Genomic DNA, 22490 nt, shown 5'->3' with positions numbered 1-22490 from the left:
AAGCTAATGAAGGTAACGTTGGTTTCGGAGTTGCTAGTAACATCAATGTCTTTGGTTTATTTGACTTGCTTGTGGTTTGAGTTGTTATGACAAAAAAAAAAAAATCCTTCCGTTAACTCCGTCCAACTTAGCTAATAAAAAATGCTGACGTAATTTAATATTTTCTCTCTCCTACGTGACAATGACGTGACTAAAACAAGTTGTTTTTATCCAAATATAATTTTTTTATAATTTTTATTTAAATTAATTCTAAAACATAAGGGAAAGAAAAAAGAGAACCAGCGACGAGGGCTGTGCTTTGCGCCCTTCATCTCTGCCGCCTCGCCATCATTGGGAAGGGCAGGCCATGGTGGGGCGATGGTGGCAAGAGTGGTTCTGTTTTGTTTTGCTTTAATTTTTTGGCTTAAAATTATATTAAAAAAATCAGATTTGGGTAAAAACGATGCCGTTTTAATCACGTCATCATCACATAAGAGAGAAAAAAATATTTAAAACTTTCAAGTCTATTTTTTTCGTTAGCCATGTTGGACGGACTTAATAGAATGATTCGATTTCATCAATTTGATAATTTTTAGGACTTGATCGTAATTTTTTTAACTTTTAGGACTCAATTATATTTTTGTGATAAATTTTAGAAATTAGAATACATCCTTTTATAAGATAAATCTACTGTATTTGAAATTTTCCGCTTTCCTTTTCAGAGTTTTTCAAGCAAAAGGAAGAAAAAAAAAGTTAAATGGCCCCTACCGGACACGTGGCAACTAGCTAGTGGAGTGAACCATGAGACTACGATGCAGTCCAAACTACCTAATATTTTCTTCCCCCTCGCTCCTCTCGCCCTCCCCTCTCTCTCTCTCTCTCACACACACACACACACACACCAACCGACCGTCCTTTATATGCACCGGCTGGTAGGCGACTCATGTTCTTCAAGGGATGGAGAGAGAGAGCCAAGAAGGAGACGGGTTGTGCACAAGCTCTCTGCTTCTCCGCAACTATGGAAAATCCATGTCTTCAAGTGATCACTCGGTCACGCCTTCGGTCGTTTTTAGCACGCTCGTTGCCGTTTGCGGGTCTTTCACCACTGGGTGTACTGTGAGAATTATTGCATCAAGTCCTTTCGTTAATTGTGTGCACATAGTTTGATCACTAAGAACCCCGCTCAATTTTCTGTCAAGCACACTTTTTTTTTTTTGGCTTTCCCACGACGGGGTTCGTCAAATTCGAGTGAACGCTTCGTAAGAAAAAGAAAGAGGAAGAAGCGACTTGCTCGGCCAATGTTTGTCTTTTAGCAACTTTCATTCTGGATAAAAAATGGTGGTTTTCGTCTTGGCATTCGTTCGATGTTACAACGAGCAAGATCCTTGTCTGCAATTCTCGTTGAATGTCCGGTTGTTTTTTTGTTTGTTTGTCGGGGCGGGTGGGGAGCGAAAGGGAATAATGTTGCAGAAGCACTGGCTGAGGATCACATGGTTTAATAAACCAAAGATATTATGCTGACCTGGATTTTTCAAGAATGTCATAATTCGGACAACATTAAAAGACTAAAGTTGCTTCTTTAGGATTAACTAAGTTTGTTATGAAACTCAGTTTGGGAGAGAGACAAACTAATTAGATTTCTTAATTACTCTGTTTAAGCTATAGTCTCTCGTATAGTTACTCTTCACCAGGTAGAAGTTACCATAACCAAGGGCGTATTTTTATCATGCAGTGTGGGTATTCATCGCCCGCCGAGTCGGGCATAATGGAGGATTTGGGCCTCTCTACGGCAGCAGTGAGTCCTATCAAGCATACATGCTACATGTTCTCTGTGTATTGCTAGAAAGTATAATGAATTGCTACCGGTTTCAGCCAATTCTTCGTTCGGTGACATTCCGTGCTGAACATCTTCTAATACGATCTCAAATCACATCTTAGCGGATAGAATACATCTCAAGCATGAGATCGAGGGGCGTAAAGTAGTCGTAGCATATGAACAATTTCCGCACTGTGGCATTTATTAGAAGTAATCATGCGATCCATGTCCCTCCTTTGAATAATGTTTTACTCTTGAAGGATTCTTTTCGCCTTCCACTACTTCACAACATGTGACGTCTTGGAATGTCCTTGGAACTTGTCTGCCTCTTTATCCTCAAAAGTGGATTTGCCTGCCTCTTTTGTTTTCTTCCTAGTCCCAAGTTGGACTTCGAGACTTGGGAAATAATTGTTTATTTGTCATGTCTTGGCGGAGCTCTCTTTTGCGCACGAAAGAGAGGTGATCGTACTCTTTCCCGCCAACTTGAAGAGCGTGTATTGTCGGCCACTTGACTAGCTGGTGATGGGCTTCTTTCACCAAAAAGTCAACGATGGTGAGCAAGATCTTCTCTTGGCTACAAATAGAGGAGACCCATCGTGTTTGAAGCGTGCCTTTGATTTGGGGTGAGCAGTTTCCGGTCCGGTCCAGTTCCCATAAAAAATCGGGAATCGGACCGGTGATCCCTGTTCCCGGGCGGTTTTAAGGATTTTTGGTCCGCGGTTCCGAAAAATAGATGCACACTTTGTAGACGGTGCCAATGAAGGCGCCAATGAAGTTTGAGGCTAGACAAGCGGTAGGATGACTCAAGACTCGTCTGTGTAGTGAAATAAGTGGAGATTGGACAGTGGAAAGGTAAGAAAAAATGTTTGCGGCACTGCACCGAAGTGAAGCAAAGAAATCCTAAAGGACCTAAACCTAAACAAGAAGTAAATGTTAGGTTTATCTTTTAAAAAAAATTTTAAAAAAGAGGACCGGTCCCGTCCGGTCCTAGGCTTTGGAACCGGGAACCGGACCGCCCTGTCACCGGTTCCAATTTTAGGAACCGGGAACCGGACCGGATCCCCCTAAAACCGGGAACCGGACCATCGGTCCTAGTCCGGGCGGTCTTTTTTGCTCACCCCTACCTTTGAGCACCAACGAAAGGAGGTTTTGCCTTTGTGAGTGTTCTTCACGTGAGTTTATTTTTGTTTGTGAATTACACTCGAGAGTAATTTGGGTAGTTAGATTATTGTGTTAAAAATTTGTGTATTTCCTTTGTGAGATTAAAATATCATTTCACACGATATTGTGAGAGCTAAATATTATCGGGTATAATTGGAGGCTAGAAAACGGTATTTAAGTGCTCGAGGGTGATTGTAATTTTCGTTGTATCGTTTAATTTGTTATGGAATTTTGTACTGATCTTCTCGTGAACATAGGTCACAATGATCAACCCACTTTTGTTTACAACGCAAGTTTTCCTAAAAAGCATGGTCGATGCCCCGAAAACGCATTAGCTAGCTATGACTCTTGAGACACCATTGGATAAAGGGAATTTGAGAGTCACGATTCAGGTTTTCTAACATTAGTAATCCCGATTTGACATGTTACAGTACTCGCTTTTTGGTTCTATAATAACAATAGGAGGGGTAATAGGAGCTTTGGTTAATGGCCGGATGACCGATATGATGGGCCGAAGATCGGTATGGCATTCTCTAGCCTTTCCAAATATTCTTGAATTTGAAGAACCCGCAAAGGATCTCATTGAGTTCTTAATTGAGGTGTTGTTGCGACGCAGACAATGGGGATTTCGCAAATATTTTGCGCTGCAGGATGGCTTTCTATAGCATTTGCCAAGGTTCGTGCTGTCTATTTACCTCTTGAGAACTTCCTTCGATAGATGGTCGATGACTTGACTAAAGTTTGGGGACTACTTGTTCCATTTCCCGCTCCGAAAAGGCTGTGACGCAGTTAACGATGCATTTCATTTTAGCTTGCAGAATGTTTGGTGGCTCGATATCGGAAGACTATTACATGGAGTTGGCTTTGGGATTCTAAGTTATGTGGTAATGCAGAAACGTATGCATTTTCTTGTCCTAATTGATTTCTAGAAGACGTTGATCATGATTTTTGCGGCCAAACAGGTACCTGTGTACATTGCCGAAATAACACCCAAACACGTCCGGGGAGCATTCACAGCATTAAATCACGTAAACATTTTTTTGAGCCGCTGTAAACCGGTAATGGGGTCGACTCCGATGCGTTGCACGTCAACCATTGCTTGGTCTTGCTGCAGCTTTTGTCGTGCTGTGGCATTTCGTTGATGTACTTCCTAGGAACTATTGTTTCCTGGCGTATCTTGGCTTTGATAGGTTACTGTCTCGGTTCTCTTGTGCTTTGTTTTGTTAGATTTACCTTGGAAACAATCAGAAGCTCACCGTCCATGAATTCATTTTCAAGTGGAATCCCCTGCGTACTTCAAGTTTTTGGTTTATTCCTCATCCCCGAGTCTCCAAGATGGCTGGTGAGTAGTTTATGGAGTGTATCAGGTGCTCATTCGAAACTTTAATTTAGATTGTGGCCCGTCACTTTACTCTATGTAGATGCATCCAATGGAGACGAATTGATGAGTGTTAGGTTCAAATTAGTCATCCGATGGGGCTATTGAACGGTTGAGTAACCATGAGGGGGTGAATTGGATATTTTACGAAAATTAAAACTTTTTTGTGAATCCGATACTTTCTGTGACGCCCGGGAAATTTGGACTATGTAAATTTGCCCGAATTCAATAAAAAGAAGAAATTGAATTTTAATCGGTGCAAATTTTGGGATTGCAAGGACATAAGTGATGACTTTTGGACGAGTCCCGAAATGTCGTTCGATTTCGATTGGGTCTCGAAATCGTGGTCACCGCGACTTAGGATTTTTAATCGTCGCGCCTAAGCCTTTTTCCCGGACCGACCCTAGCCCGTAGAAATCCAAATTTTATTCTCAATCGGTTGAGCCAAAAATCCGTTCAGTCCCGATTTATTGAATTACTCTTCTGCCCCTCTCAATAATGCACATAATGCCAAAGCAATTTAAATCCATGGTGGGCCCCTTTGGTCAAGTCTTCCACCAATCCATCACCATCATCTTCTCTCTCTTCCTTTTTCCTCCCCCACCTCCCACGTGCTCTCTCTCTCTCTTCTCTCCCCTCCCTCTTCTCTCTTGTCGCCCCCCCCTTTTCACGTCACTTCCCCCTCCTTTCAATCAACTTCTCTCTCCCTCTCTCTTTGTTGACCGCACGAGCCCCCTCTTCTTTCTTCTTCCTCTTCCTTCTTCTTCCTCTGGTCTTCTTTTTTACGACGCCCCCTCCCCGGACCCGAAGCCACAGCTCCGCCAGCCACCACCGCACCGCCTCGCTACCGTCGCATCACCACGCCATCCCGACCGCCACTTCACCTCCTCCGTCATCGGTCGCCGCTCGCTAAGCTCGGCCCACCGCGAGTCGCAAGGACCCGCATCCCTAGAGCCCGAGGCCGTAGCTCGCCGCCTCGTCATCCTCGTCTCTCTCCCGAGCCAACCTCCACCCGCCACCCGGTCGCGCTACCGCCGTTGCCGCACCGCCAGCCCGTTGTACCACGGCCGCCTCAAGCCGCGAGATCCGAGGACCCGAGACCTCACCCGACGCCGACCCGAGCCCCTCACCTCGACCTCTGTTGTTCCTCGCCCAAGACCCACTAGATATGGGTGTCCCGACCGCCGGAATCGCAGCCCCGCCGTAGTCCCGAGAGCGTGGAGCCAAGATTTTCCGTTCGGGTGAACAGTGTCGGGTGAACAAGAAAGGCGAACAGTGATCGGTGAACATTGCTCATAAATAGTAACCGATCGCGTGGATCCTCATCACCGTGGTGCCAAGGGTGCGATCATCGTTAATAAATGGACTTGTGTGGTGTCCAGTGCATACTTGTGAGTGTGATGCGTGTTCGGTTGGTCGTTTGATGTGGCTGTTGAGTGGAGTCAAGCATTGCATTATGTGTGGCTCAAGGCTGGTAAGTATGCATGTGGGTGATTATTGCCATGTGATATGATGGCTGGATATATGTCTATATCGTGATTTTTATAATCCTCGTGTTTAGGAGGTTATAGGTGAATCAGTGTCCTAACCGAGCTTAGGCTTGATTCACTGAGATTTATATCTCACCCCGTTGTGGGAACCACTTTCGTGTCCCAAGTGATGGAGCTTTGCGGATACCAAGGCCAAGTTATGAGGGTAGTCTTTTGGAGCAGATGAGAAGTTAACATTATCCGACCTTGTAACCTTTTGAGATCTTAGTGAGCTGCCCTGAAGTATGGGGTTGTATATCTTTCTGTAGCTCAGTAGTGTTAAGGCTCATCTGCTGTCCGGTGACCGTATATGTTACTTTTTGATTATCTGCCTTGGTATGTATTTCCTGCTATGCTATCCCTATTTGTTTATATATTGTCCGGGAGTAAACCGTTTCCGTATGCGTATATAATTGAAAGGTCGATAACGCGCCTGGGACGTTAACTTTCATGACCTCGTGGCGATTTGGTAGGGATGTTGCGGGCTCGAGAGTCGGGGCGTGACACTTTCTCTCCTACGGTGCCATATCTCATCATAGTAGTAACATCGACAATTCTTCACATTGGAGCTCGATTTAGAATGCATATTCCATCTGCTTCCTCCAAACTCTCTTCGTTCATCTCTATCTCGAATAATCAAATTTCGTGCCAAATTATCTTCTCATAATTTTTTTTACCACTCCTTACAAAACAAGGCAAGTTTTACCTCTTCCAAAGTAATCATAATATGCAAATGTACCAGTGATCCATTAAGTGCTCAAAGAATGTGACAGAAATGCCAACAACATCATACCTTGTTTCTCCCCTGGCAATGACTCATTCACAATCTTCAAGTTCATTATGAGTTTGTTAAACTCATCTAAATGGGCTACAATGGATGTGCCTTCAACCATTTGGCACTGAAACATCATTTTCATCATGTACAAGCGATTGTTCAAACATTTCATCGGATTAAGTGCCCAAGGTTTGCTCATAATTCTGTGGATTATTCTCTTCGACCACTTCAATTAATAGCTCATCCGACGCATTCAACGGAATTATGATTTTTGCTTTCTCCATCATTTCTACCTTATCGGCCTTTTTCATTGTTTCTGGAAACATTTTATTTCCATCCAACGCATTTGCCAAACCTTGGGCTGTTAATAGGGCACACACCTTAATGCTCGACAACCCAAAGTTATTTTTCCTATTGAACTTCTCAATCTCAAGTTTCGCTCCAAACATAATTGTATCTACAGAATTTCCAAATAGTGACAAAAAAAAAAAAAAATCCCCACATTAATTCTAGAAACCCTAACCTTAGCTTCAATACCAATTTTTATACTATACTATAGAAACATTAATGAATCTTGCAATTAAATGAATGTGAAATCACTAGAGAAATAAATGAGAAACAATAAAGAACACTAGAGATTTACGTGGTTAGGTCCAAGTGCCGGTACGTTCTCCACATGAGAGCTAGTAGTAAATAATCCACTAACAATCAAAAAGTAACAATTCCTTACACGTTCGAGTGTTTCCAATATATAGATTGAGCCAAAAGTAAACCCACAAGTATTATTTTACAATCTCTCATTCAGAAAACTCATATTGAGAAAATGTGACACTCCTCTTGTTTACTCTACTATATCTAATAGCCGAGTAATATAATGTATACATGTATGTATATGCTCTATATATATGTATATATGGTGGCATGTTTGTATCCTCTGTAAAAATTCTCTTGTTAGAAAATCTAGTAATGAATTTGATGAAAGCCCTACTGGATATGTACGAGAAGCCCTCTGCGATTGACAAGGTCTATTTAATGTGACGTCTTTTTAACTTAAAGATGAACGAAGGTGCATTAACCGATAATCATATCAATGAATTCAATGTGATTGTTAGTCAACTGAATACAGTTGAGATTGACTTTGAAGATGAGGTATGTGATTTGATTCTAATATCTTCATTGCACGATAGTTGAAATACTACTTTCATTGCGGGTAGTAATTCATTTAGGTCAACAAGTTTGACGTTCGATGGGATTCGAGATTTGAGAACATCCATAAAAGAGAGTCCGGTGAATCTATATCTACTGTTTTAGTAGGTGAAAATAGAGAAAGAACTTGTACTCGTGTTAGGAGAAGTAGTATAAACTCAAATAGAACCAATCCGAGACTAGTAGTGATGTCTATTGAAATTGTGGTAAGAAGGGGCATCTTAGGAGGAATTTCCTTAAATTGAAGAATTACAAGGGTAAGGGAATTAAAGTTGATTCTGCAAATGATGTTGTAGGTATTGTTGAATTATCATTCAGATTAGTGCTCATTATGTCTTCTTTGTTACTAATGATTCGTTGTTTGATGAATGGACTATGGATTGTGGTTATTCTTTTCATGCTACACCAAACAGGAACTATCAATGCATATATAGTAGTAAAGTGCAGTTGGGGAATAATAATGAATGCGATGTTGTAGTTGTTCGTAATGTGTGCATAATGGTACTATGAAGACATTGACTAGAGTTAGGCATGTTCGAGAGTTGAAAAAAAAACCTAATTCCCTTAAGTGCCTTAGATTCAGCTAGTTGGTATTCTTCAGAATGTGGTGTTTTGAAAATTGTTCGAGGTGCCTTTGTGATAATGAAAGGAATCAAGCATAATGGCATGTATGAGCTTCAAGGTGAGACAACGACACATTTCGATACTGAGACATCGGATGCATCTGTTCAAGAATCTGAATTGTGGTATATATGTTTGGGAACATTAGCGGGAAAAACCGGAAGGTTCTAAGTGAGTGGAATTAACTATGTGATTATGTGAGTAATGAACTGAATGTATGCAGGTGACGTGATTCAAATCAATGGTGAAAAGTACAGTTTAGTGTGAATGTCAAAGAAACCACGGAAATTGCCGAATTAATACACTTGGATGTTCAGAAGCTGCCGTAGTTTTCTTCGAGGAAGAGTACAAATTTTGTGCTAACATTTTCAGATGACTACTTGAAGAGGACCTCAATGATTGTGCTTAGGCACAAGTTTGATGTTTTTGTCCAAATCATGCGGTTAAGAGCTTTGATTGAAAAGGAGGCTGGTAAAACGACCAACCATGTGCGAACCGATAGTAGCATGAAGTTTTGCTGAGAGCTGTTAAATGAATTATGCATGAAGGAAGGCATAGTGAGACACCGCACTAGTGCTAGTAAACCACAATATGTTGCAGAGTTGATGAGCGGATCATTATCAGAGAAGGCTCATAAAATGCGCTCTAGTGTTTGGGCAAAAGTACACTTTTAGTACCAAAAGTTGTATACGGAAATCGCTTTAGTGCTAAAAATTTCAAACGGATCACTTTAGTGCCAAGTCGGAGAGAAAATGATCATTTTGGTGCCTCCGACCAAAAATTCCAGCCAAAATTGCCACGTGGCATTTTTATTTAATTTTTGAATTTTAACTAGCATTTAAAAAAAAATGAAGTCCACGTTGGTTCCACGTGGACATCAAAATTCAGAAAAAATAAAATAATAAATTAAGATTTTAAAAAAAGAAAAACTAACAAAAAAATTTTAAAATAAAAATTTTATTTAAAACAAATTAAAAGGCTTAAGTACACCCCAAGTGTCATAAGTTGTGTACGGCGCTCACTTTAATGCCAAAACTTTCAAATCGATCACTTTAGTGCTAAGTTTTTGTAACTTCGATCACTTGATTGCCAACTTCTTTTAAAAACGATCACTTTAGTGCCAAAGCTAACGTGGCTTATCAAAAATTTGACACGTGTTATTTTTTATTAATATTTGAGATGACGTGGCTTGGTGAATTTGACACTAAAGTGATCGTTTTAAAAAAAAGTTGATACTTAAGTGATCGTTTTGAAAGTTTTGGCACCGAAGTGATTGAAGTTACAAAAACTTAGCACTAAAGTGATCGATTTGAAAGTTTTGGCACTAAAGTGAGCGCCGTACACAACTTATGGCATTTGGGGTGTACTTAAGCCCAAATTAAAATGAGCTGAAATTTTTTTAAAAATAAAAAAATAAAAAAATGGACAACCTTGATACGAGAGGCTTCGCTTGTGTTGAGAAATCGAGTGAGCGCCAGCAAGACGGGGAGTCACCTTTTGTATCCCCGAAGGGCCGCTCGGCGCCTTCGGAGAGGCCGAATCGCTCGCCTTCTTCGGCTTCGCCGCGACCTTGGAAACTTTGGCAAAAGCAGAAGCGGGAGCAGCAACCGTGGAGGAAGCGGACCTTGCGAGGGCCAATAGTGCCCTATAACCCCTAAAAACCCCGGAAGCAGTAAATGACATCGCTAGGTCTTAGGGGTTTTTCGCAGCTTCTTCAAAAAAGAGGGAGGGGATGGCTGCTTTGGTGGTTTGAATAGGAGGGAGATGGTCACATTCGTAGCCATAGTGACTCAAACCGCCGGGGGAGAGAGAGAGGAGCGACGGAGATGGAGGGCTTTTGGATTTTTTGACACGTAGAGAGGGAGGCGATTGCACGAGAGATCGGCGAGGCCCCGATCGGCCATGGTTCTCTCAATCTCTCCTTCACTGAATCTCTCTCTGTTTTCCTTCTCTCTCGGTCTTTAACGCCGGAAATTCCTCTTCTTTTCCGCTCTTGGCCTAGTCTGGTTTTTAGCTCCCTTAAGAGATATGTTCCCCCCTTTTTTCTTGAATCAGCCCCAACAAGCACCGGTGAACGAGGAGGGTGCACCAGCGGCCAACCCCTGCTGGTACCGACCCTCGCCCGGATGTAGATAAGGGTCCGCAGGCCCTCGTTGAGGCCGGCGGGGTTCATCGGCCCCCGGCCGGGGCTCGGTGACCCCTGCTGGCCATGCCCCACCCTTGTCGGCAATGGTGGAGCGGCGGTGGCGAGGGTTACAAAAACCCTTGGCGAGCCACATCAGCCGAAAATATTAATAAAAAAGTGCCACACCAGAATTTCGAGGAAGCAAATCGGACTTGGCACCAAAGTGAACGTTTTTCAAGAAAGTTGGCACTAAAGTGATCCGATTAAAACTTTTGGCACTAAAGTGATTTTTGTACACAATTTTTGGCACTAAAAGTGTACTTTTCCCCTAGTGTTGGTATGGCTAGGAGATTCCTAGCGAATGCAATCATACGGCGAGTGACTTGAGTGCAATCATCCCAAGGCAGCATGATGTATGGTATAGGGCCTCTTTTTCTCTCCCTTAAAGTCCTTCATGGATTTTGAGTCGAGGAATAGAGCAGTGACTTATTCAATGCTATATCACAATTCATTCATTCTTGTGCATTGCTATTCATGAAACGTGCATGGGACATCTATCGATGGCGGGAGTCAACCATCCAAGCGAGAGGTCGGACCAATCCCATTCATTCTGGTTCGATCATAAATCCCCATTAACTGCTAGAGGATGTCGGACTCTCGAATGAGTGTGGTTAGATAACATTGTTGATTATTCTGTCATTACAATATTTGTTTGTCCATATTATGTTTGAGTTAGAGATGGTATGCTTGATGGAAGAGCAAGAAAGTTAAAGGTGCATATGCAGTTGGTGCTATGATGAGATCCGCGGTTATGTTAAAGTTTAAGAGAGGCTTGAACTTGGATGATGTCTATAGCAATTGAGCCCATATGGGTTGTGGGAGAGTAACAACGAAGTTCGGACTTTAGTGAAGCAATTGTAACTTGACTCAAACGTCGAGTCAATGTAGAGATTGTTAAATTATGTTTAGCATTTGAGCCCGGGAATGAAACTCAACTCAAAATAACATATTATTTATATATGCCATGAAGATCAGTTTTTTTTTTTTTTTGGTGTTAGAGTCCAAATTGAATAAGAAAAACAAGGAAAAGGAAATATACGGCAATACCTTTCCTAATGTGTGTGGGAGTATGGCCACTGAACTTGGAACGTCAACATGGACATTGAATTTGACCTTGATTCGGTCAGACTTCGAGTTCATACATATGTTTCGTCTTGAAGTTGGACTTCACGTCTTGTTGTCGAGTGCTTGAAAGGGTTTACTTCGTTGGTTTTGATCATGAGATTAAGAGATTATTTCGTGAGAAATTCTGAGGGCTAAACACTCATGGGTTATTGAAAATAATTGGAGGCCGGGAAATATAGAGACTGTTTGAGTAACTCGAGTGTGGTTGTAATATCAGTTATATAGTTTAATTTATAGTGAAATTTATTGCTGCTCTCCTCGTGGACATAGACCTCTATGATTGAACCACATAAATCTGGTACTCGATTTATTTTCGTATTTAATCTATTTTACTGTTTGATTGCTTGCTTCGCGCAACACCTCTGTAAACCACTCTCTTTTCCCAAATTACAAGAAATATAACCATCTTAGAGAATAACAGTAAGTATAAGCACGAGAGTATGAATGATAGAGAGAAAATAGAAGTTCTTCATCTCCACCAAAGTCCTGAGCCATTATTTTTTACTTTGATTTACCTTCCAATCTTCAAATTAACCGTTGAAAGCCATCTCGAGGTCACAGGAACCTTTGGACCAATTTATCTGCTCAATGCACCTAAAAATGGTGATTCTATTCTCCTGTCCCTACGCAAAGCAGAACATTATAAGAATAGAGGCTTTTGCTTCTACAGGCTATCTGACTCTCTGACTGCTTGGACAGAAAAGGGAAAACTACTATGATCTTCTCCAGTTTGCTTGTTGTGGATTCCAAACCTTGAAAGTAGTTGCTAGAAATCAATTCGAATTCAAATCAAATTGGAAGAAGATCTAGGTCTTTTTATCCAGGAATGTAGAAGCCAACACATCTTATATAACATCTATAGCAGGAGCTGCTTCTACAACCGGTCTGTCCAGTCTTTCCATACTTCAAATTGAATTTGCTGTTCACCTTCTACACTCCGGCTCTTCCAAACGTATTGTTGACTGTTCAACTTTGTAGAAGCAAAGCACTGCTGGTATTCAGATGTTCCTAGTCCAGACACCAACTCATTGGCTTGCGCATCTATAAGTTGTTTCTACCCAACTAGTAGATGCATTGGTAACCTTTGATTATTTTGTCAATCGTCAAAATAGTACAGGGTATTCTCTCAACACATGACATAATGGAACTTGGTTGATTAGATGATGAGCCAATCTAAATAGCACAAGTAGAATGTTGTACGCCATGTGGAGAATCTTTTAGCACACCACGACGTACTAAAAAAAAGATCATTTTAAATGTTTCTCATGTGCAAACACATTACTTTGTCAAAATTTTAGATTGAAAATGGGAAGAGTAGTGACGAATTGAATATCATGCCAATATAAATTTTACTCATGACTGAAATTGAAGTTAATGTTGTGGCAATTTGGCAGTTAGGACTCAGCATTTTCCATTGCGAAGATGATGATTATTGTAGTTAATGAGTGGCAGGTAAAAGTCCGTCTAGAAAAGGAGTTTGAAGTCACGTTGCAGAGACTCCGAGGCAAAAGCACGGACATTTCCCAGGAAGCGGCAGAAATCAGAGTAATTTCTACATTTAACATATCAGAATTTTCTTACTACTTTTTGATATTTCCATGAGTATTGTCTTACAGGACTATACAGAAGCCTTTGAACGGCAATCCCAGTCTAGGATTCTCGATTTGTTTCGACGAAGATATGCTCATTCCCTCACAGTAAGCCTTCCCTAGAAAATATTCGAATCACTCACCATTTTTTCGTCTTGCTTTTCCTTTTATTTCCTAATGTTTGCAAATCCTAGATAGGAGTCGGATTGATGATGCTTCAACAATTTGAAGGGGCAAATGCATTTGAATATTACGCAACCACTATATTTAAATCAGCTGGTAAAGATCGCGCTATTAATTCGTTACTCAATCATAACGAATGAAGACTTGGTAATCTCAACTTATTATCCTGACAGACTTTTCAAGCAGCATTGGTACCCGAAGCATAGCTATTGTCCAGGTAATCAACTATCGAGAATCGTGCTGGAACATAGTTTCCTTTGTCCCATTTTCAAGATTTCTCACCTGTTTTGCAGATCCCAGCAAGCGCTCTTAATGTAATCTTGATAGATAAAGTTGGAAGAAGACCGCTTTTAATGGTGACTAAACCAGTACATATTGACACAGTCGTTAAAGTCGCCCACACGCATAACCAAATCTGACCCTCATTTGCAGTTTTCTTCAGCTGGAATGGGCTTGAGTTGCTTTCTTCTAGGACTCTCATTCTTCATGCAGGTACTCCAACACTAACTAAGGGTTTGTTTGGTAACGATCTTGTTTCTTTGATTTCTGTTCTTTTGTTCCCAGAAACAGGAAAAAAAAAAAAAAAAACAGAAATCTGTTTGGTAACGTTAGTTAACATTTCCGTGATGTCATGAAGTGGCCTGATCCTTTGTTTTAATACTTTGCTGTTAAGCCAGGACCTGCAGTATTGGAAGGAAGTCACTCCCATTTTGGCGTATGTATGCATTATGGTAAGCATGTATAACAAATACTTTCTACTTTCATGTTTTTCAACTCTTTATACGGCTAGCTCCTATGATTGAGGGCGTAACGAGTTGTGGCTCAACCCTCATTTACCGGGCAATAATACATTGTCAGATCACAATTCGACAAAAGAACAAAAAAGATTTAGCCCCCTGTAGTTTTTACTCAGTCTTAGAATAATATATTGGTAATGAATTTTTTATTAGGCTCATTGGTCAATCTGTCCAGGACAAGATAGGGAAAGAAAAGGAAAAATGTTTGACCGCATGTTCTTTCAAACGTGGAAGCAACAGTTAACTGAATTCTTCATCAAATATTAGTGCTTCTAAGTCCTCTACCGTCTTTCCAGGACTTGTTGTGTTGAAGTTGCTGACAGATTATTTATTGCAATTAGGTGTATTCCATAACTTACTCCCTTGGCATGGCCGGGTTACCGTGGGTTATAATGTCCGAGGTAAGTAGATACCATGAGACTAACATTACACTCTATAATCTCCATTTCAAGGCCACAAATAAGATTAGAAACCTATCTATTCCGATGGACATGATCTCAATAGGTATTCCCAGTAAATATTAAAGGTTCCGCTGGAAGCATGGTGACCTTGGCTAGGTGTTCCTGTTGTTGGATTGTTAGCTACACTTTCAACTTTATGCTCGACTGGAGCACCACGGGTAATTAATTCTCCTTTTCTCCTTCTTGTTCCGTAGTTTTCACCAGCTATGCTTCTCTGGAGCCTATAAGCACGAACTGCATGTGTTCATGTGTCCGGTGTGTGTACTAACAATTCTATGTAATGACTATGCTGCTTTCAGGAACCTTTCTGATTTTCGCATGCGTTTGCGGTTTGACTATCGTATTCACTGTGAAGCTAGTACCGGAGACCAAGGGGCACGCATTGGAAGAATTACAAGCATCACTTGCCCATTTCCGGCAATGATTTGTGCTTTGTTGAAATCTGAATTGATCCTACCATTGTGTTGGCAACCTCAAAAGGCGTTGTGAGTCAAGCTTCCCAGAGCCTCCTTGTAGGACTAACTTTTTTGCGCCTGTTTGTGGGAAAAATTTGCAATATCAGAAAAGTAGATAAAAAGTAACGATCATACAAACAAGGAAATGGGATTCTGAGGAATAGGTTATGATTCGCTGGTAATATGTACGAAATAGAAGTCTTCCAGTGAGGTATTTGAATCTTCAAGTGGTGAGTTCTAGTGAGATGAGAATGGATCTTAGGAGACTAAGTTTGAAATATTAAGCTTGAAATTTTGAAATTGGGAGTTATAGTTCAAAGAGTAAGATGTAATTGGTGTTGTTACCTTGTTTGAAGATGTGTTTTTCTTAAGTATGAATTAAGGCGAGTAGTTAAGTTATTGATCTAAGAAGTTGTAAGGGTTAAATTTTAAGTGAAGATACTTTGAATGGCCATACTCTTTTGGAATAAATAGGGTGATCCATAAAGAATTATTGTTAAATTTATAGACGTGGAAATTGAGGAACTAGATGTCTATGTTAGTACAACAATTGGAACATTTATATTAGGTTTTCGGCTTATCGATGGGATATTACGAAGGAGCTAGGATGATCGCAGAAAGGATTTTTACGGATCTCATGGAAGTTCGATTTACAAAAATCATAAGGCAGATGATATGATATTCTTAGACTTTGTGAATGAAACAAAGGAAATCGCGAAGACTAATAAATGACTAGCAGTGAAAAATTGAGGAACTTAGAATAACAAATTAATCCACGTACCAAAACGCTTCTTATTCATTTTTTAATTGTACATATTTTGACCCTTCCTTGGAAGATTATTAGTAGGCATTTTGCAAATAGTGAACACTCCAAGAATATTTTGTTGCCTATTTCGGATAGATTGATATCTAATGTGAATGTTTGAGATTCTAGACATTATCTGTTTAGGTTTGATTACAGAAGAAGATTACTTTACAAAATATTTTTATCCTTGACGTTATTGATAACTTTTTCAATTATCCTAGTCTTTTATTGCACATTTTGATGGATATTATAAAGTGGGTGAATGTGCTCTCATCTTTAATTTGGATATGTTTCCTCTTTTGAGCATACCAAAAATATTGCATCCCATGCAGATTAAGAAACATTTCAGATAGATTTGCATACTAAATTAGGATTGAGTCTAGATAGACTGCATGTTAATTTAGGATAGATTTTAGATTACATTCCCTAATAGGTTAGGATTGAATTTATAGATAAGATCGCCTGCTAGGATTAGTTTGGGTATTTTCCTATTTAAATTGAATGCACGTTTAGATAATATCTAGGTCAGATAATATACTTGAATTGAATTGAATGCCAAGATAAGTATCTAAGATAAGATAGGATTTAGGTTAGCGTATTTCCTAACCTAAAATAGATAATATCTCACTTTAGATAGATTTTTACTTTTGTTAATTTTTAATTACGAATTTTAATAGAAAAAAAACATGTCATGTAGTTTAATTGCATCACAATCATGTCATATAGTTTAGGTTGCATTCATGTTATGCCTTTTAGGATTGCATGTTAGTTCACTTAAATAACCTTTGTATGTCATTTAGAATAAAGTTTAACTTCATTCATGCACGTCATGAGACTTAGGTCATGCATTCTCTTATCGTGTTAGGATAGATAACATTTTGCCGGGTCATTAATTTAGGTTAACTTTGCATATAATTTAGTCTACATTAAACGAATGAAAATCCAAAAAGAACCACTTAATGATTGCAGTTGCTTGTATTTCATTCATTTATGCAATTTATTTGCAATTGTGAGTATTGTTCATTTCATGATTGGGCACCCACTTGGACATTTTCACATGTTAGGAGATAGGTCCTAAATTGAATCCAAACTATTTGGTAAACATTTTTTTCTAAATGGTAATGAAAGGACATTGGAGTTATCTAGCGTAATTAAGTCTTCAAACTCAAAATCTCTAGCTCGCAGGAGTAAAATATTCTCCTGTTATTTTACTCGGGTATCTAATAGACCTATGCCGAACCGATTAGTGATAACTCGTGATTAAATCTTTTGAATGTTGAACTTAAAACATAAGTAGTGATTTGGTATGGACTTAAGAGAGTCCGATCTAGGTTTAAAACTTAGTAATCCTTTTGCCTAGGATGGTAAAATTTTAGGTTGCGACACCAAGGTCGGTGGCCTCGAGGCTTGCCGGATCCCTGTGAGCTTGAGCTCGCCCGCAACCCCCATTGGCCCGTCGCAGTGGAAGGAAGGAAAAGGAAAAGCAAAGAAAGAAAAGAAAAGAATAATATAAAAAGAAGATATTTAAAAAATTATGAAAAATCCCAAATAAAATCTTCAAGTGCCCTCATCTAATATGTAGTGGACCTTACTTCAAATAAAGGCCAAGGCCTTTATTTGAAGTAAGGTACAAGAAAAGGCATGATCTCACTAACTAATCAAGGGAATTTTCATCCTTTTCAAAACTTTTAGCTTTCTTACGTTTTAATCTAATTTTACCAAAATCTACATTAAATTTATCTTTGGACGAAAATGCCATGGATCGGTGGGAATATTTAGCCGGCTGACGAGGTCAGGTTCTTATTTGAAAAAATGCGATGGCCACTTGACGCCCTTATTTGAAACTATCATGTTCACTTCAAGCCCTTTTTATACAATATTTACTTTAGATCATTATTTGAAAAAATGAGGACCTTACATGGAAATTTCATAAAAAATATTAAAAGTATACAAAAATCGTCCATCTTAGCGTTGATGCATCACGTAGAACGGCCAAGTCCACATCAGCAATTTTCAGCCAAACAATGACGTGGAAAATCTACTTAGATTTTCTTCCCCAAACGACAGAAAATATTTTCAAGTTCATTTTTAAGTTTCAATTGAACACCGAAATTATCCTTGTAACGAGGTAACAAATTGTTATTAACTAATTCCCATGCAACTTTCTTTCCAATTTCTTTCCCTTCTTCCACACAGCAATATACCTTTTGATTCTTTCTGCTTCCAACTTCATCTCATGCACTATCTCCTTTTATTTTCTTTGCCCTCTAACTTTTTCCCCCAAGCATGTGTTACAGTGGTCAATGGGATCTCTTTGAGAAATCTATACTAGAAACCCATGGCACTAAGTGATGGAAACTAATTCCTAAGAAATTGCAGCGAAAGAACATACCTAGGATAGTTGAAACACCGATCGAAGAGTACATCACGAAATTCGGAGCGTACCTTATTGTTCACGGACAAAATGTCGCCTTTGTAATCTCCGGCACGGATCCGGTAACGCTTCGTTGGAGGAGAGTTCGTCAAGAGAATCCGTGAGTGGGGAGAACGTCATATCACTTCTCTAAGGAGAACTGTCGTCATATTATGGAAGATGACGTTTCCTTTTATTAAAAAGGAACTCCCTTCTCCATGGGCTGCACAAAGGTTATGGGCTTACCCCACATGGACGACCCCGTAATCATTAAATAACCCAATATCTCCCACTCGGCCATGATGGGCTAAACCATAACTCTCTCTTCTTTGCAAAGTTCATACTAACAAATAGTCTGTGAGACCAGCATACTTTGAAAGCTCGTTGTCATATATATGTTAGGAGTATATAGCAGCACAAATTAGGCATGACTATTTAGAGTAGATCTAGTATGCAGCACCTTAGATCGATCATTCACATTTACATCTGTCTTGATCTCTTTAAATAACATATGTTGTATTTATAATTATGATTAAGTTCAAAACAATCATAATTGATCGGTCAAAGAATACCAATTATAATGTGACTCAAAGATATATCGATCTTCCCCTTCCCTTAAACCTCTCGATTTCAATTCGGATCGCTTTTCTAGAAATGTCCCATTAGACTGAATCATCCTTGATCATTGGCAATACTCTAAGATAGCAAACACTGAAAAAAAACCTTGAGAATAAGTAAGGGTCGTAAGGGCACTAATTGAGGAACTCTTATCCTCAAGAGTCTCACAAGGGCTTAAAAAGTTGAGATCAAAACTTTTGTCAAATCTTATTGGTCGAATAATGCATACGTAATATGAAATAGGTATTACGGTCTTCTCTCATTCCCTATAGAGCGTATGTCTTTACAAATAATACCGTACGGATGATAGTTCGGACATACCCAATGTCTATCTTGAGTTCACAAATCTACCCTCTTTTAAAAGAATCTTTCGGAACTCACATATGGCATTTAAGACATGTAAGGTGAAATGTGTGGGTTACTTCACCTGCGGATATAATAAACATTATGATCTCATCTTAACACTTAGTTAAGACGGCATTAGTATTTTAAATTTGATCTCTCAATTATCACCTAGATAATAAGTTTAAAATTTTCTCATCTCTATTCATCACACAAGAAATGAAGGCGATTACCCTTGTAATTGGGCTAATCTCTCATTTGTCCGACATACCTTCTCAATATAATGCACCAAGCATTAACATGCATAAATATCAAATTGACTTATAGACATTCATATTAATAAACAACATCATCAACTGGGAACATTTAGGAAAAATACAAATATTCAGTATATCAACCTCTACACAGTTCTAGACTCTTTACATGACTAAAAAAAACATCTCTAGGAATCAAGTTCATCATAGAATCTGCTAACATTTTATGCGTAGTTATATACTGTAAGTTCTCATCCTTTCGTGCTACCATGTCCTTGACATAGTTATACTTAATGTCTATATATTTGGTTATGTAGTGGAACTTATGATCCTTAGTATAAGCTATTGCTGCCTAGCTATCACAATAAATCGATACATGATTTTTAGCATCTCTAGCGACACCAAATGATTCAAAAATCTTCTAAGCCAAACACCCTCCGGTGCTGCCGTTGACAATGCTACGAACTCGGCTTGCATGGTAGATAAGGCTATACACTGTTGCTTCTTACTGCTCTAAAATATGGCCCTATTATTCATTAAGAATACATTTCCATAAGTGGATTTCTTCTCATCCAAATCTCCTCCCCGATCGGTATCAATATAGCCCTCAAGGTGCAAATCACTTCTTTGATATGTCGGCGAGTAATTAACAGTTGCTTTCAAATATTTTGGGATTCTCTTAACGGCGATCCAGTGTGCTGGACCTGGATTAGATTGGTATCTACTAACAAGTCCAACCGACAAGGAGGCTTGTAATGCTCTTGTAATTGTCTAGACCGAGCTGGTATTTTGTTAGCATATCATTCTTCGTCGAACTAATAGCCTGTCCACAAAAGTATTAATGAAAGTTATGGTCGGGGGAGGATCGGCGGATGGTGTCGCGACCTAAAAATTGATTTTTTTCAGGTTAACGGATTATTAGGTTAATTAGATTAACTAACCTAATTCGGACTCTCCCAAGTCCTACCGAATCACAACTTAGGTTCAATTACACGCCAAGATTTTAAATTGGAGCCGCCACTAATCTTTTATAGTAGGTAGATTAGAAACCTAAATAAAGTATTCGGAGAAAATGCTTTATTTCATACAAACCAGAGATTAAATGGATTCGGGGACTTAGTTGCATTAACTTTTCAATTAATGCCCTTTCGGTACCCGATTTTCATGAAAAATCCTTAGTTTGATGATTTGAATTAAATTTTTTTTGGGGTTTTCTTTTATTAAATGCAATGCTAATGCAATCTGCCTATATGACATGTGAGATGTAATGACATGGCAAAAATATGTGACATGGCATAATGACATGGCAAATATGCATGACAAAGAAAATATAAGAATGCAAACTAAACTATAATGCTATGCAATGTGGATGGTATTTTTTTTTTTGGGGTATATTTTTGTGTATTTTCGGATTCATGAAAAAATAAAGGTAAAAACTACCCTAACGTGAAGTAACATCTAATTTAACTTAAGAAATTGATTTCTCAAAGTCCTAATTTTATTATACATTATTTTCATGCAAAAAGTGAAGAGAAATGTGATTTAGCTTAAGAAAACGCGACATGTTTTTTGGGATTTTTGAGGAAATTATTTAAACCATGAAAACAGTGAAATTTGAACAAAAATAAACAATATTGCCCATAAAACACCTTTAAATCCGAAATTCCGATTTTTATTCACAACATCCCCCGAGATTAGGGTTAGCAAGTGAATATATTATAGAATTACCGTTGTCCCTTATCGCGACCTAAAAAAATAAACAAGTTAATTTCCAGGCTAATGGATTATCGGGTTAATTAATTAACTAACCTAACTCGGACTCTCCCAAGTCCATACCAAATCGCAACTTAAGGTTCAAATAATTAACATGCAACGTGTTTTGAATTTGGAGTCGCCACTAATCATTTTCGGTAGGTTGATTAGAAACCTAAATAAAATAGCGGGAGAAAACTATCTTATTTCCGCGAACCGCAGATTTTGAATTCGGGGACTTGGTTACGCTAGATTACTCTAACGCCCTTTCGGTACCATTTTCATGAAAAATATTTGATTTGGCAATTTTGATGGATTTTGCTTGAAATTCAAAGATGCAATTTTTTTGGTTTTTTCTTCCTTTTTATGAGAATGTAAAACATTGAACTTTGTGCGATATACACCATGGATGATTTAGAAAGAAAGAAAACGCAGCCAATCACGAGTATTTACAAAAATAAATTAACATGTACTAATGTTAAACTTTGGAACACGTGACATGTCTAAAATAGACAAACAAATATTCAAACCAAACGATTACATTTTTGTAGATCGAGATGGAAAGGATTACCTTCTATTACACAAAATCTTACTCACATACACGTTATAATTCCCTTTAAGATCTCGGAGCTGGAAGAATGCGGCTGCCGTCGAAAATGGCAAGCAATGGCGTTGTTGGGTTGCGAGGGGCGAAATATGTGTCGGGACTCGTCGAAGATGATGCTCGACTAAAACTCTTTTCTTCACTCTCGAATTTTCTTTTCTGATTTTTCTCAAGAACTCTCTTTTTCCTCTCTAAGAATTCCTCTCAAAAACTCTCTCAAAACTCTCTCAATTCTCTTCTACTCCCTCCTCTAATTTTTTCTCTCAAGAGCTCTCTACATTCTCTATCACAAAAATTCTCCTCCTAATTCTCAAGAACTCTCCCTCTTTTATAACCAAATTTCTCCATCCTCTTTTTACCATCTTCCCTTCTCCATCTTCTCTTCTTCATCTTCTTTTCACCACCTTCCCTTCATCATCTTCCCTTCTTCACTTGCCCTTCA

At 39.1% G+C, this 22490-nt stretch overlaps 1 protein-coding gene across 1 annotated transcript; it reads left to right on the top strand.

Moving 5' to 3' along the window:
- Positions 1-936: 936 nt before the first annotated feature.
- LOC115732349 (sugar transporter ERD6-like 5) lies at positions 937-15411 on the top strand. The gene is made up of 18 exons (XM_048276726.1): positions 937-1095; positions 1712-1774; positions 3388-3477; positions 3573-3632; positions 3775-3840; positions 3919-3984; positions 4071-4146; positions 4234-4298; positions 13228-13320; positions 13392-13472; positions 13559-13643; positions 13721-13764; positions 13841-13903; positions 13980-14039; positions 14225-14278; positions 14686-14745; positions 14849-14963; positions 15105-15411. The coding sequence occupies exons 1-18, from the start codon at positions 937-939 to the stop codon at positions 15227-15229; spliced, it is 1425 nt and encodes a 474-aa protein (XP_048132683.1). The 3' UTR covers positions 15230-15411.
- The last annotated feature ends 7079 nt before the right edge of the window (positions 15412-22490 follow it).

The sequence above is a fragment of the Rhodamnia argentea genome, chromosome 3 (assembly GCF_020921035.1).
Source record: "Rhodamnia argentea isolate NSW1041297 chromosome 3, ASM2092103v1, whole genome shotgun sequence".
NCBI lineage: Eukaryota > Viridiplantae > Streptophyta > Magnoliopsida > Myrtales > Myrtaceae > Rhodamnia > Rhodamnia argentea.
The sequence above is the reverse complement of the archived record's forward strand: the minus strand, read 5'-3'. Positions and strand labels throughout refer to the sequence as shown.